The sequence below is a fragment of the Fukomys damarensis genome, unplaced genomic scaffold (genome assembly GCF_012274545.1).
Source record: "Fukomys damarensis isolate Sample0158 unplaced genomic scaffold, DMR_v1.0_HiC HiC_scaffold_38, whole genome shotgun sequence".
Taxonomy (NCBI): Eukaryota; Metazoa; Chordata; class Mammalia; order Rodentia; family Bathyergidae; genus Fukomys; species Fukomys damarensis.
This window is the reverse complement of record NW_022900950.1, coordinates 44,754,584-44,767,255: the sequence shown is the minus strand read 5'-3', so window position 1 is coordinate 44,767,255 and position 12,672 is coordinate 44,754,584. Positions and strand designations below refer to the sequence as shown.

The 12,672-nt window shown below is 44.3% G+C and overlaps 1 protein-coding gene across 2 annotated transcripts in view; it reads right to left on the bottom strand.

The window, feature by feature from the left end:
* Atp7b (ATPase copper transporting beta) overlaps positions 1-12,653 on the bottom strand; it is a 76,969-nt gene extending 64,316 nt beyond the window's left edge. Inside the window, exon 1 of one of the 2 annotated variants that reach the window (XM_010636616.3) lies at positions 12,363-12,653. In XM_010636616.3, coding sequence (XP_010634918.1) covers positions 12,363-12,413 — 51 coding nt within the window. In that variant the 5' untranslated portion in view covers positions 12,414-12,653. The remainder of the gene's footprint in view (positions 1-12,362) is intronic. The other variant, XM_010636618.2, reaches the window with a different exon arrangement.
* Between the last annotated feature and the right edge of the window lie 19 nt (positions 12,654-12,672).

Here is a 12,672-nt window from a genome sequence, read left to right as displayed (position 1 = left end):
CTCTCTCTCTCTCTCTCTCTCTCTAATAACTGGCCTTATAAGCTAAGCCTCTGATTTTAAAGAACATATAGGCTTGTGAAGAGCAAGAGAGAAGAACCTTTATCTTTCCACGTGGAAAAAAATTGTGTGCTATCCCTTTAAAAACTCACAAGGAACCTTTGCCTCAGGAAAATTTTGGAAGGTGGGACTGCAGCAGGAGGAACAAAGGACCTTGGCTGATCCAGGCCCCTGGGCAACACAGAAAGCCTGTCCCTCTGGGGCATGACCAGCTTCCCCCACCCTCCAGCTTCATGTGGGGAAAACCCAGCCTGTGAAGACAGGCCCACACCCCACCAGGGTTCATTTAACTGGCCAGGGTGGAGGACAAGCTGAATGACCCTGGATGGGTCCAAATCAGAATGCTGGTGCTGGTGTGGCCCATTCCAAGTGGGCATGCTTCAGCAGTAGAAACAGAGCTCCATGGCTGCGCAGAGCTGCTGGACTGGGGAGCACATGGGGCCTGACACCACCACCACCACCACCACCCCCAACTGGCCCGTGAGCCCTGCCGCAGGCCCTTCTCGGGGCCCACTAGAGGCAAAAGGCACTAGCATGTCAGCAATGTTCTCCCAGTCTAAGAGCCTGCCAGAGGCCATTGCCTCCTGCCTTTTGTGCTTCCCAGTTCATAAATTAAAGACCCAGGCTTGGCCCCTGAACAGAACAGCATTTAACAACATTTAAAAGCTAAGTAAGGTGACTGTGAATATATATAAAAAAAGAGTCATCCCCATTCTTATTCCTTTTTCCATCAGAATAAATGCAATAGATGTTTTTCCCCATACGATCTTAGAGTGATTTCCCTTGGGTAGTTAAAAGAAGTTTGCTTGGGAAAGTTGTGCCTTTATCTTATTGGAGTTTAAGGACTAGGAAAGGCCAACAAGTAGCTCAGCCCCCTTGTCCCTAAGGAGTTAAAGGGTTCCAATAGGTAGACAAAAGTCCTTAGGGGGCTTTCTTCTGTGCTTCTGTGTTCTCATACCAGTGTCACCCTAAGGTTTAGACAGAGCTGCCTGTCCAGTTTTATGTAAAAGTCTCACAAGAGCTATCTTGTGGACTTTAGTTCTCCTCCTAAACAGGACACTACCTTAAGGCATCCAAGCTTAGCTGTCTCCTTATCTATACAGATTCCAAGACAAGTAAATGGGAATCTCTTGGACTTTGTCACCACAGATTCCACCAACTTCACCACTAGGCCACATGGTGATGAGTGGAACAGGTTTGATTGCGACAATTTAAAACAAGAACAGCTTATATACTACTGCACTGCAGTCTGGGTACAGTATGAACTGAGAGGTGCCAAAAGATGGGTAAGGAATGGTCCTCTAAACTACACCATTCTCCAGTCACGGCATTTCTGCTTACAACATGAAAGGTGGAATGAAATACCTTATTTAAGGCTTACGTGACTCGTTATCAAAGGGAGTACTTAATGCGGGGTGAAAGAACAGAGATCCCAGATGACTGCGGTTGAGATCCCCCCATTCGTCTCTCAGGGGCATGCGGGTCTTTCTGACCTGCCTGATGATACCGAGAGGTCTCGTCCACCTCCTCCTTACAATACCCAAGCCAATAAATCAGGCCCACCCCCTTTGCTAGCTTCTCTTACTATGGTGACAAAACGGTACATTAAAGAGTCTGTTAGTTATGATGAAGTGTGTGGATTCACACAGGGTACAGAGGAAAATCCAGCTGTCTTTTCTGACCAAGTGGCAGAAGCCATTCACAAACATATTAATATAGTTCCATTTTCCAGAGAGGAAAAAACACCAGTGATACATTTTTTTCATCTGTCACTCAGCCCCAGATACTCAGCATAGACTACAAAAACTTCAGATAGGTCCTCAAGACACCTGTGGCCTAATTGCTAGACCTGGGCTTTAGTGTTCAACAATCGGGACCTAGAGGAGGGACAGAAAAAAAAAAGGCTAAGATCATAGCAGCAGCTGTAATTGGTAATAGTTTAAACTCATCCAGGTTATCTAAAGAAAAACTCAAGGACAACCAAGGAAATGGTTCCTATTTCAAGTACAAAGGAACTAGACACAGCATGAAATTGCAACAAGAATGGGACCGAAGTATATGAGGCAGCCAAGGCGCCTGGACTTGGGAGACTGGAGGTCTGACTGTCCTAGCTCCCAGAGAGGGACTAAGTCAGCCAGAACCCTTATTTACTAAAAAGGCCCAGGGGAACCTGTTATGCCCCTGTCCGTGGATATCACCGTCTCCTCTGGAAAACTGTGGGTATCGTGGATGAGGCAATTCAATTACTTCATTCTATTTTGATTTCTTTCTCTAGAAATCCCTCCTCTGGACCTATAGCCAGAGTTGTGGTCAAGGGGTCAGAGATTCTTTATTTCTCCTCTGCCCAAAAGTTAGTCATGCTTCTAAACAAATAATCTTCCAGACCTATGCTAGCAGGTAAAACATCAATGACCTGCCCCTCCAAGATCCTGGGGAAGTGTGGTCGACTGATAGAAGTAGCTTTGTCCCAGAAAGACATGAAAAGCCAGGTTATACAGTTGTCAATTCATAGAAGGTTATTAAAGCTAAACCTCTTCCAGAAATAACAATCTAAAAAAGAGAGACAGAGACAGAGAGACTTGATCACTAATAAATAATCATTTATACAGCATAGGCAAAAAATTCTACAACTCTTAGAAGGAGTCCATTTTCTCAAACAGGTCATAGTCATGAAAAGGACACCAAAGAGACACGTCTCCCTAAAAAAAAAAACCAAAGGCTGACAAGCAAAACAGGACAGCCCTATAGTCCCTTAAGACTCTGGCCTTATTCCCAGTTCCTGAGAAACCATTCGGTTCCTTTCTCAAGAAACATAGTGACAAGCTATAAAATCCTACATGGGAAATGGTCACGTGAGTTTTCAAAAGGAATAGTGATAACCCCACTTGACAAATTTGCAAAGCTTGCCTACCTTGTGCCTACAACAATGTGGGCAAGCCCAAATCACTTCCTTTATTAAAACCTGTACATCTGGGCATGGTGGCGCACGCCCATAATCCCAGCACTCAGGAGGCTGAAGCAGGAAGATTGCTGTGACTTCAAGACCAGCCTGGGCTACATAGTGAGTTCCAGGTCAGTCTCCATTACACAGTGAGACCCTGTCTCAAAAAACCTGTACAGAAGAGAGAGACATACCCTAGAGAAGACTGGCAATTAGACTTTAACCATATGCCACCATGTGGAGGATTTAAACAGATGTTGGTCCTAACTGACACATTTATAGGTTGGATTAAAGCCTTTCCTACCCATTCAGAAAAGGCTACTGAGGTAATCAAGGTGCTTCTTAAAGAAATCATCTCCAGCCGGGGATTTTAGCTCAGTGGTTCTGCCACCTGCCTTGCAAACACAAGGCCCGAGTTCAATCCCCCCTACCAAAAAAAAAAAAAAAATCATCTCCAGATTTGGACTAACCCAGAGTCACAGTGAAACTTCTTTTACCACCCCCGTGAATAACTCAGGGAGCAAAAGCTTTAGGAATAAAGTACCACACCTCCATTCCACTTGGTAGCCTCAGTCTTCTAGAAAAGTACAGAGAAGGTCAAGGATTTAGCTTAGTGGTGCCACCTCCTGCCTCGCAAGCACAAGGTCCAGAGTTCAATCCCTGGTGCCAAATAAAAAAAAAAGAAAAGAACTGTTGTCATAGAAAGGTACAAAGAGCCAACTAGCTCTCTAAAGAGAGCTCTAGCAAAAATTTGCCAAGAGACACCTGAGTCCTGGCTCCAGTTGCTACCAATGGCACTTATAAGAGTTCATAATATGCCCAAAACTTGGCTAAGTTTGAGCCCATTTGAGAAATTATACAAAAGGCCATTTCTATCCTCTGATATGATAGTATGCCCACAGACTATGTAAGACTCTTAAAATACCTCATCAATCTGGGCTATCAAATGTATGGGAACTTTCCTGCCAACTCCTGGCCCAGGGTGATCACCCTGATGGTCCACCCTGGAGAACAAGTGCTTGTAAAAGTTTGGAGAGAGGGAACACTTGTTGACCAGTTTAAACCAAAATGGAAGGGCCCCCTTTCGGTGATCTTTGCGATACCTACTGCAATGAAGGTGGCAGAGATAGATAATTGTTTGTTTTGGGTACTAGGGATAGAAGTCAGGACCTTGCACTTGTGAAGCAGGCAACAGAACCACTGGGCTAACTCCCTGGCACCAGAGACAGATAATTGGATTCATCTTTCTAGATTAAAGCTAGTCCCATCTAAACTATCTAAAGAACAAGACTGTCCAAAAGGAAAAAACTACTCCTATGAGTAGACTGAAAGACTTGAAATTTCTCTTCAAAAAACAAAGCTCAAGCTGGACATGGTGGCATATGCCTATAATCCCAGCACTCAGGAGGCTGAAGCAGGAGGATCACTGTGAGTTGAGACCAGCCTGGGCTACATAGTGATACCCTGTCTCAAAAACAAACAAACAAACAAAACAAAAGCTCTAGTGCTGCTACAGGTAAGCAAATAATATCATGCTAATTTTTCTCAAATACCTTTCTAACATACACTCTTCTCTACAGGAAGGGTAGAAACCTGACCTGCTCCTCAAATTTGGGCTGATAGTCAAGTTTCTTTCTCCTGTCAAACATGTACCTCAAGGGTTATGAATTCTTTTCTCATTGTTTTCTGACAGGTTTTTGTTTCTTCAACACAGCCAGTGAGCCACAGCACCCCAAGGTAGTCGGAGAACACATTATCTCCAATAGGTAGAGTCTACAGCCCCTTCCAGCTTGATGAAGTGATAGAAGACAGAAACAACCACTCCTTCTGCATCCATATGGAATTATGGAGATTTATATCTCTCGGGAAATTAGATAGCAGATAGGAGGTAGCAAAGCTGGCTGAGGAAATAAATTGGACGTGTCAATTAACTACAAGATCCCAGGACAGAGCCAAATAATTCCCAGGACATCTGTAGAACTTCTTGAAGGTTTCCATAAGATAGGGATTCCATCTAAAGACACATATGCCACAGAAGCCCACACTGAGTCTCCTGGACCCAGGGTGTCTTTTATTGTTGCTCTTTTCTCTTTTTCTCTCTTGTTCAGCCCAAGTTCACTACTGCACAGCCAGCTGGCACTGTTTTTGGCTTGTCTCATTCAATTCTTTGTTCAAGGCAAGAAGGACCTGGAATACGTTTAATTGGTGAGCCATCTCTAAAAGAGCTACCCAACAATAAAAGTACCTTGTGGCTTTGTCCTTCTAGAGGAGGACAGCATTCTCGTTATTAAAATGGACAACAGAGGCAATAAGGAGCAAACACCCTCCAACAAGCCCTTGTACAATGGCTCCAAACACCATTTTTATGGGTTCCAACTTCATATTTCAATCACCTCCAAAAAGACATATCTCTTAACACTGTTGCATTGGAAAATAAATTTCAACATGAATTTGAGGAGACCGAAACGTTCAAACAAAGGACATCAAAATAAGAATTTTGGAGTATGTGTCTTTGGCATTCACAGAAACTAAAAGAGTTTTGGGATGTTGGTGAAGGCAAGGCCAGAAGAGCAGTGGACACACCCACTGCTTGGGTACATCAGGAGACACTTAGCAAGACCCTATCTCAGAAAAATAAAAATTAAAAAAAGCTTGGGGATATAACTCAGTGGGAAGACTCCGGGTTGAATTACTAGTACTGTAAATTCCTGACATACAAGCATTCGAGTTGCAAAGCTTCATTGATATGAAAAGACTTCACATTTGGTTTTTTAATGATTTACATTGTATATTTATGTCAAAGGTGTATAAGACTCACTTTATCAGACATGTAAATGAATTTTACTTATGAATATTCAGAACTCATTCGTAAGTTGGGGTTGTACTGTACCACACACACACACACACACACACACACACAAAGACTAAACATGCTATCATATCACTTTTAAAAAGCCAAGGCTCAAGCAAAACTAAATAATGTATTGTTCAGGCATTCATATGTATTTGATAAAACTACAAAAAAATTAAGAGCTGGATCACAGGCAGAACTCAGTGATAGTATACATACTTAGCATTCACAAGGACCTGGGCTCAATCTCTAGCACCCAGGTGTGTGTGTGCACACACAAAAGCAGGTTATAACAAACAAATTGAAAATGCTAGCTACCTCTATAGTAGGCACTCCTGTGGGTGATACCAAAAAATGAAAAAAAAACATTGGAGTGGATGTCACAGCATTGATAATGTTCTTGTTCTTGGATTAGGTAGGGTACAGAAGCATTTCCTGTGCTATTATATTCTATAACTATACATGAATGTCTACATATATACATACATTTCTTTTATATTCAATAAACTGATAAAATAATGAAGGAAAATCCTTTAAATGAACAGAGAGGAAACAAACAAGTACAGACTACTCTATCTAGAACAGGGATCTCCAACCCACGGACCAGCACAGGTCTGTGGCCTGTCAGGAAGTGAGCCACACAGCAGGAGGTGAGTAGGGGAAGAGCCAGCAAAGCTCATCTATGTTCACAGCCAGTCCCCCATCCCTCTCATTAATGTCTGAGCTCTGCTGCCTGTCAGATCAACAGGGTCACCAGCTTCTGAGAGGAGCGTGAGCCTACTGTGACCTGCACGTCCGAGGATTCTAGATTACACATTCCTTATGAGATTCTAACACTGGATGATCCAGGGTGGAGCTGAAGCAGTGATGCTAGTACTGAGAAGTGTAATTATTATTATGTATTTCAAATATACACTAACAACAACCAAAAAGAAACTAACACCCAAGTCGGGGGAAAATTGTCTTCCTAGAAATCAGTTCCTGGTGACCAAAAAGTTAAAGAGCTCTCTTCTTAAAGTCTAAGAAAGAAGAGAAGGAAAAAAGTACAATAGCAAAAGGGAGACACACGGTAACAGGAAGAATTTTAGTACAAAAGCAAAGGGCTGGGGATTTAGCTCAGTGGTTCTGCCACCTACCTCAAAAGTGTGAGGTCTGGATTTTGATCCCAGTACCAAAAACGAAGCAAAGTGAGTGAATGGCTTCACAGGCAAAGAAAAGGAAAGAGTGGAAGGGAAGAAAGGAAAAAGCCAATAAAAGCTCCAGACAGCTAGGGAGAAAGGGTTCAAGAGTGCTGGTAGAGGACATGACCTTGAAAAAGGGCAGGCCTGACATCTGATTCCAGAAATGAGAGAAAAGTAGGCAGTAAGTCTTAATAAAATTTGGAGAGTAGGTGGGTAAAGCCAGGCAGAAAGTTGGAGAAAAGCATAACCAGTGGAGTCAATTTCCTAGTGAGGAAATCTGTTGAGAGTAAAGGAAGGCAGAGCATGACCCCCGGGCTTCTGCAAGTACTGACCATTTTAAAGTCACACCAAGTTGACAGAGGGCAAGTAAAAGGCACTGGAAGGAACAACTAAGATATGAAATTGCTAGCAGCTCCAAGTACGTGGCTGTCTGAATTTCTGGCCCTGGCAAATCTGCTATGTTCTCAAAGGGCAAATTTCACAATTCCTGGTAGTAGTTGGCTGGGGGTGTAGCCCATTAGAAAAGCACATGGTTCTCTCCGTGGCACCAAAAAGAAAAGAAAGGTGAAAAAAAAGATGAGGAGAAAGAGGAGGAAGAAAAAGAAACAGTTAAGTCATATTTGCAAGGCTTGGAACTAGCTCAGTGGTAGAGCATTAACTAGCATGCGCCAGGTCCTAGAATGAATCCTCAAACACTACCCACCCTCAAAAGGTCACTCTCTGTAGGACTCTATCCCACCAATCTTTGCTCTGCTCATATTTTCTCTTTTAACTTAGTTTTTTAAAAAAGAAAAGAATAAAACCTTGGTACTGGAAGTATAACTCACTGTCAGGGCATTTGCCTCGCATGTGTTAGGCTGCGTTTGATTCCAGCATGACAAACAATAAAAAAGCAACAGACATTTCAGAATTCAATTTCACTGCCTATGATCCAGTTTTCTCCGACAGATAAAAATGATACTAAAGTCACCTGAACTAGATAGATACTTCTTTGATACTTTTGCTGTGGTATCAGTGGCCAGGGATCATGTCACTAGCACATGACCATCCTTCTGACTTAGAGAAAAATGCCAAAAACATTTAAGATACAGCTTCACCTACTCTTAGCTTACCAGGCTACCTAAGACTGCACCCTGAGTTAGGACTCCCTGGTCTCTGACACTCTGGACACTGGGGTCTAGACAACCCACTCTCTCTAAGCCAGTACCACTGTGAATCAGGATAGGATAGACTTCCAGCTCTTCCGGGCTTTTCATGTGGAATGATTTGTTTGTTTGTTTGTTTGTCATTGGTTTGTCTTTGTTTTTTTAAGAGAGGGTCTCACTATGTAGTTGAGACTGACCTGGAACTCACTATGCAGACCAAACTGGTCTCGCACTCACAGAGATCCTCCTGCCTCAGCCTCCAGTGCTGGGATTACAGGCGTGCACCACCACGCCCGGCAGGGTATTTTTAGCAGCCTCCAAGTGGTCTTCCAACTCCCATTCTTTCCCTTCTGGGTTCAGTCTCCTCCCCAAAGGGGCCTCAGACTATTTCCCCATACACTAACTCTAGACTGTGGGATAAAGTTCAAACTCCTGACCTGATCAACAGGGGCCTTTTACAATCACTCTCCAGCCTTGCCAAGGCCTCCCAGCCCCCAAAAGCTTCCTTTGATTCCCAGACCTCTGGATTTTCATGCATGCTGCCTGCAGCACCCTGCCCTCCATGCTACTTGAGCCCAGTCAGCACTGCTCTTCCTTCAGGACCCACTGGAGCACCACCTCCTCTCCCAGTTCTTCTTGTGTGCCTTGCTCCCAGGAAAAGCAGATCATTCACCCCTGTGGGTGCTGAACTGTGTAGACGCCTGTCCCAGCACCTATGACACACAGGAGCCCACCTCTCTTCATCTTTGCATCCCCTGACTGACTAGCACCAGATAAACAGAAGGCGCATCGTGTTTGTGGAATGAATACTGAAGGACCAGGTCACCTGGTCATTAATGCCTCACAGAGACGCCTCTGAAGAGAAAACTTTGTGCAAATCAAACTATCATTCATTCATTCATTCATTCAAGAACAACTGAGGCTTCTTTTCATATTCGAGAGTAATTTTTAAATGGTATAAACTTGGTCCCTACCTTTAAGAAGATAAGCTGTATTCACTGTTTTACATACTGATACCAGGTAGTAAGACCCGGCATCAAGCACGTTTAGGAGGTAATATGTTCCTACGAGAGGCAGAGCAGCCTGGCCAGGACTCAATCATAGATTTGTCTCTCACTAGCAAGAGACACAGAGCAAGTTAATTACCTTCTGCCTTAGTTTCCCTATCTGCAAAGTGACAATGAATGCCGCTCTCTTGTTTTGCCACTTCCCCTTCCCTCTCTCTGCTCCAGCCACTCTGACCTTCTGACGCTCAGCTCACTCCTTCTCTACTATTTCTCATCCAAACTTTCCAACACAAAATACATGTGGCATTTCCTCAACCTTCCGGACAAGGACTGGCTACCCTACCATCCAATTTAGCTCCAGCACAACCTGGCGTTAGCAGACTGGGTTAGCCCACTGGGTAAGGACTCAGTCCCACGAGACTGCCCCTTCCGACACCCGTCACCCGTCACCAAATCTGAGGCACCTAAATTTCTGAATGACTAGCAATAAAGTCAGGGCCTGTCCACAACTCTACAGTGAAGACTTTTCTAGAGCGGCCCACAGAACTCAAGAAAGTATTTCACATGCTATTACCAGGGGGGTGTGGTAGCAGCTAGCCCCATCCTAAAGCTATCTAGGGGCTTATCAAGGGCTGCCACACTACAGAAACTCAGGTGTGGCTCCTGTTAAAGGAAGCTTATTATGAACAACAAAATAATTCTGTGTCATTCAGGAATGTTCAAGGATTTTAGCTGCATCAGAAACAGGACAGCGCACGCCTGTAATCCCAGCACTCGGGAGGCTGAGGCAGGAGGGTCACTGTGAGTTCGAGACCTGCCTGGGCTACAGAGTGAGTTCCAGGTCAGTCTCAACTACATAGTGAGACCTTGCCTGGAAAAACCATAAATAAATAAATAAATAAATAAATAAATAAAAAAGAAACAGAAACATAGGACAAAGATCAAATGTACACTTTAGATTATCACACTCCCACCCTAGGAATTGGACACTTTGTTGCTTCCCATCCAGAAAACTTCCCTGAAAACTGACTCATTAGGGTCTTTCCTCCAGTGCCATTTTACCTAGAAGCATTCTCTGACTGTGCACTTAAAAAATAGAATCTTCCTTCCCATCCATTCCCTTCCTCATGACCCTACCCTGCTTTTCTTCACAGCGCTTATCAGTGCAACCTGAAAGAACTATTTATTTGTTTGCCCTTTTTTCCCTTGTATTTCCTACTAGGATATAAACTCCATGAGGGCAGAGTCATGCACTTAGCTGGATCTCCAGTGCCGAGGATTTCTGACACATAATACTCAAAAAATACTTGATAAACAAATGGTGGCACAGAATAATACCTGCATCAGGGCTGGGGTGAAGCTCAGTGGTAGAATGTGTGCTTAGTATGTCCAAGTCCCGGGGTTCAATCACTAGCACAAATAACCAAACAAGCAAAAACACCCCACATCAAAGGATTTTAAGGCCAGGGGTACAGCTCCATAGCAGAGCACATGAGCATAAGACCCCAGATTCAAACCCCAACAGTGCCAAAGAGGTGAGGGTTGTGACGACTGAAGGAAAGAATGCTCACAGAGGGATATAAAGAGCCTAATACAAGGCCTAGCACATAGTAAGCTTCACAACAACGGCAAGGCTAATACCAAGGAATCCAGAAAAGGGTGAGGTCAATGTGGGCAGGGCAGTTACAGAAGGCTTTTCAGAGGTGCCAGGTCTTGTGTTTGGTCTGGAAGGATAAGAATTTTTCTCTCCAGCTAGGCATTTATCAGGGTTGAAAGTGTCTCCTCCTCTGCACCAGTCACTCCTCCCCAGTGTGTGCATCAGACCCCAGATCAAATGCTGCCTTTCCACTGTTTACAATCATCTATAGACCAGCCTCTGCCCATCCATTAATTCGCTTATCTTTCATTTCCACAACACCAGAGCTCAGACACAGTTTCACTGTTATTAAAGGGCACTGATAATACTCACATCATTGAATTAATTCATGCCAAAGATGTACGGAAAAGAGACAACCAACTCTTCAGTCCAGTTATTCAGGCTTGGGTGCCTATGCTAAACAAATACTCAAGTGTTGGCATTAAAAATCAAGTGCAAAAAGTATGTCTAGTTGGGCATGGTGACGCATGTAGGTAATCCCAACACTGGGGAGGCTGAGGTAGGAGGATTGCCTCCAGTTTGAGGCTAGCCTGATGAGTTCAAGGCCAGCCTGTACTACACAGTAAGAACCCGTCTCAAGAAGAAAAAAAAAAAGAGCCAGGCATGGTGGTGCATGACTGTACTCTCAGCACTTGGGAGGCTGAGGCAGGAGGATCACTGTGGGTTCAAGACCAGCCTAGGCTACATAGTGAGTTCCAGGTCAGTCTCAGCTACATAGTGAGACCCTGTCTCAAACTCCCCCCAAAAAAGATTGTGTCCACTTCTGAAAGAGACAAAAATGGTCAGCAGCACCAACAAGAATGTCCACAGTAGAGGAACAACAAATTCTAGTGCATCAATCCTATGCAGAGATTAAACTGAGTAAGGCACTAAGCAAAACAATCTCAAAAATATATTAACTGGGAAATACACAGCACATGATATTACTCACATAAACCAACATATTTTAGGACACAAAAAGAACTAAAGATTTCTCTCTGTGTGTACATATATCATGCTAATCACTTTATCAACTCTTTAATACCTTGCCCAAAACATAGGTTTCCAGTATTTGCTGAATGAAAATACATATACATTGAGAAAAAGACCAGAAATTCTGCTTTTCATGCTAAATATTTCTGTAGTTTACATTCTTAAGAGACCATATTAATGTATTACTTATATAATTAAAATGCATCAATCGTTATTTTTTAAACTGCAGAACTTGAATGTAGACCATTAAGAAGTCCAGGCACCAGACTGTAACTTCCCCGGGGAATTCGTTCTGAACAATTAAGCCTGTTACACAGGACTCCACGTTCACTCGGCCCTTCCACAGCGTGAGAGAAAAGTTCTGAGTCACCAACTGTTCCTGAACACCTGTGACCGGCACGCCCTTCCTAGAGAGCTTTGCTCCCGAACCACCACCCCGGAACCCTGCTCTCCGGGGCGCTCTGCAGCCCCTGAGCGCCCCGGAGCGAGTCCCGACTGCAGGCAGGGAGGACGCCCCCAAAGTCGTGCACGCCGCAAGAAAGAAAACTCACTTTCCGACTGGCCTCTTCTCTGGCTGTAACCTGTCTCTCCTGCTCAGGCATCACTCCTCGAGGACACCAGTTTGTTGTTCTTTTGGGGCTCGGATCATCCCGGATCCCAAAGGTGACCTGGTGGGAGGCGTGGAGAAGAGAAGAGAAGCGCGATGTTAAAACCCTTAAGAAGAGCACTGGTTGTGGAGGCAACGGTCCCGTTCGACTCCGACCCGAGGGGTGTCTGGGAACAAGTCCTCCGGCTCGGGGCCAGGGCACCCCGTGGGTTAAAGACGCGTGGCGCCGCGCCCCAGACCTGGCGGGGCAGTGA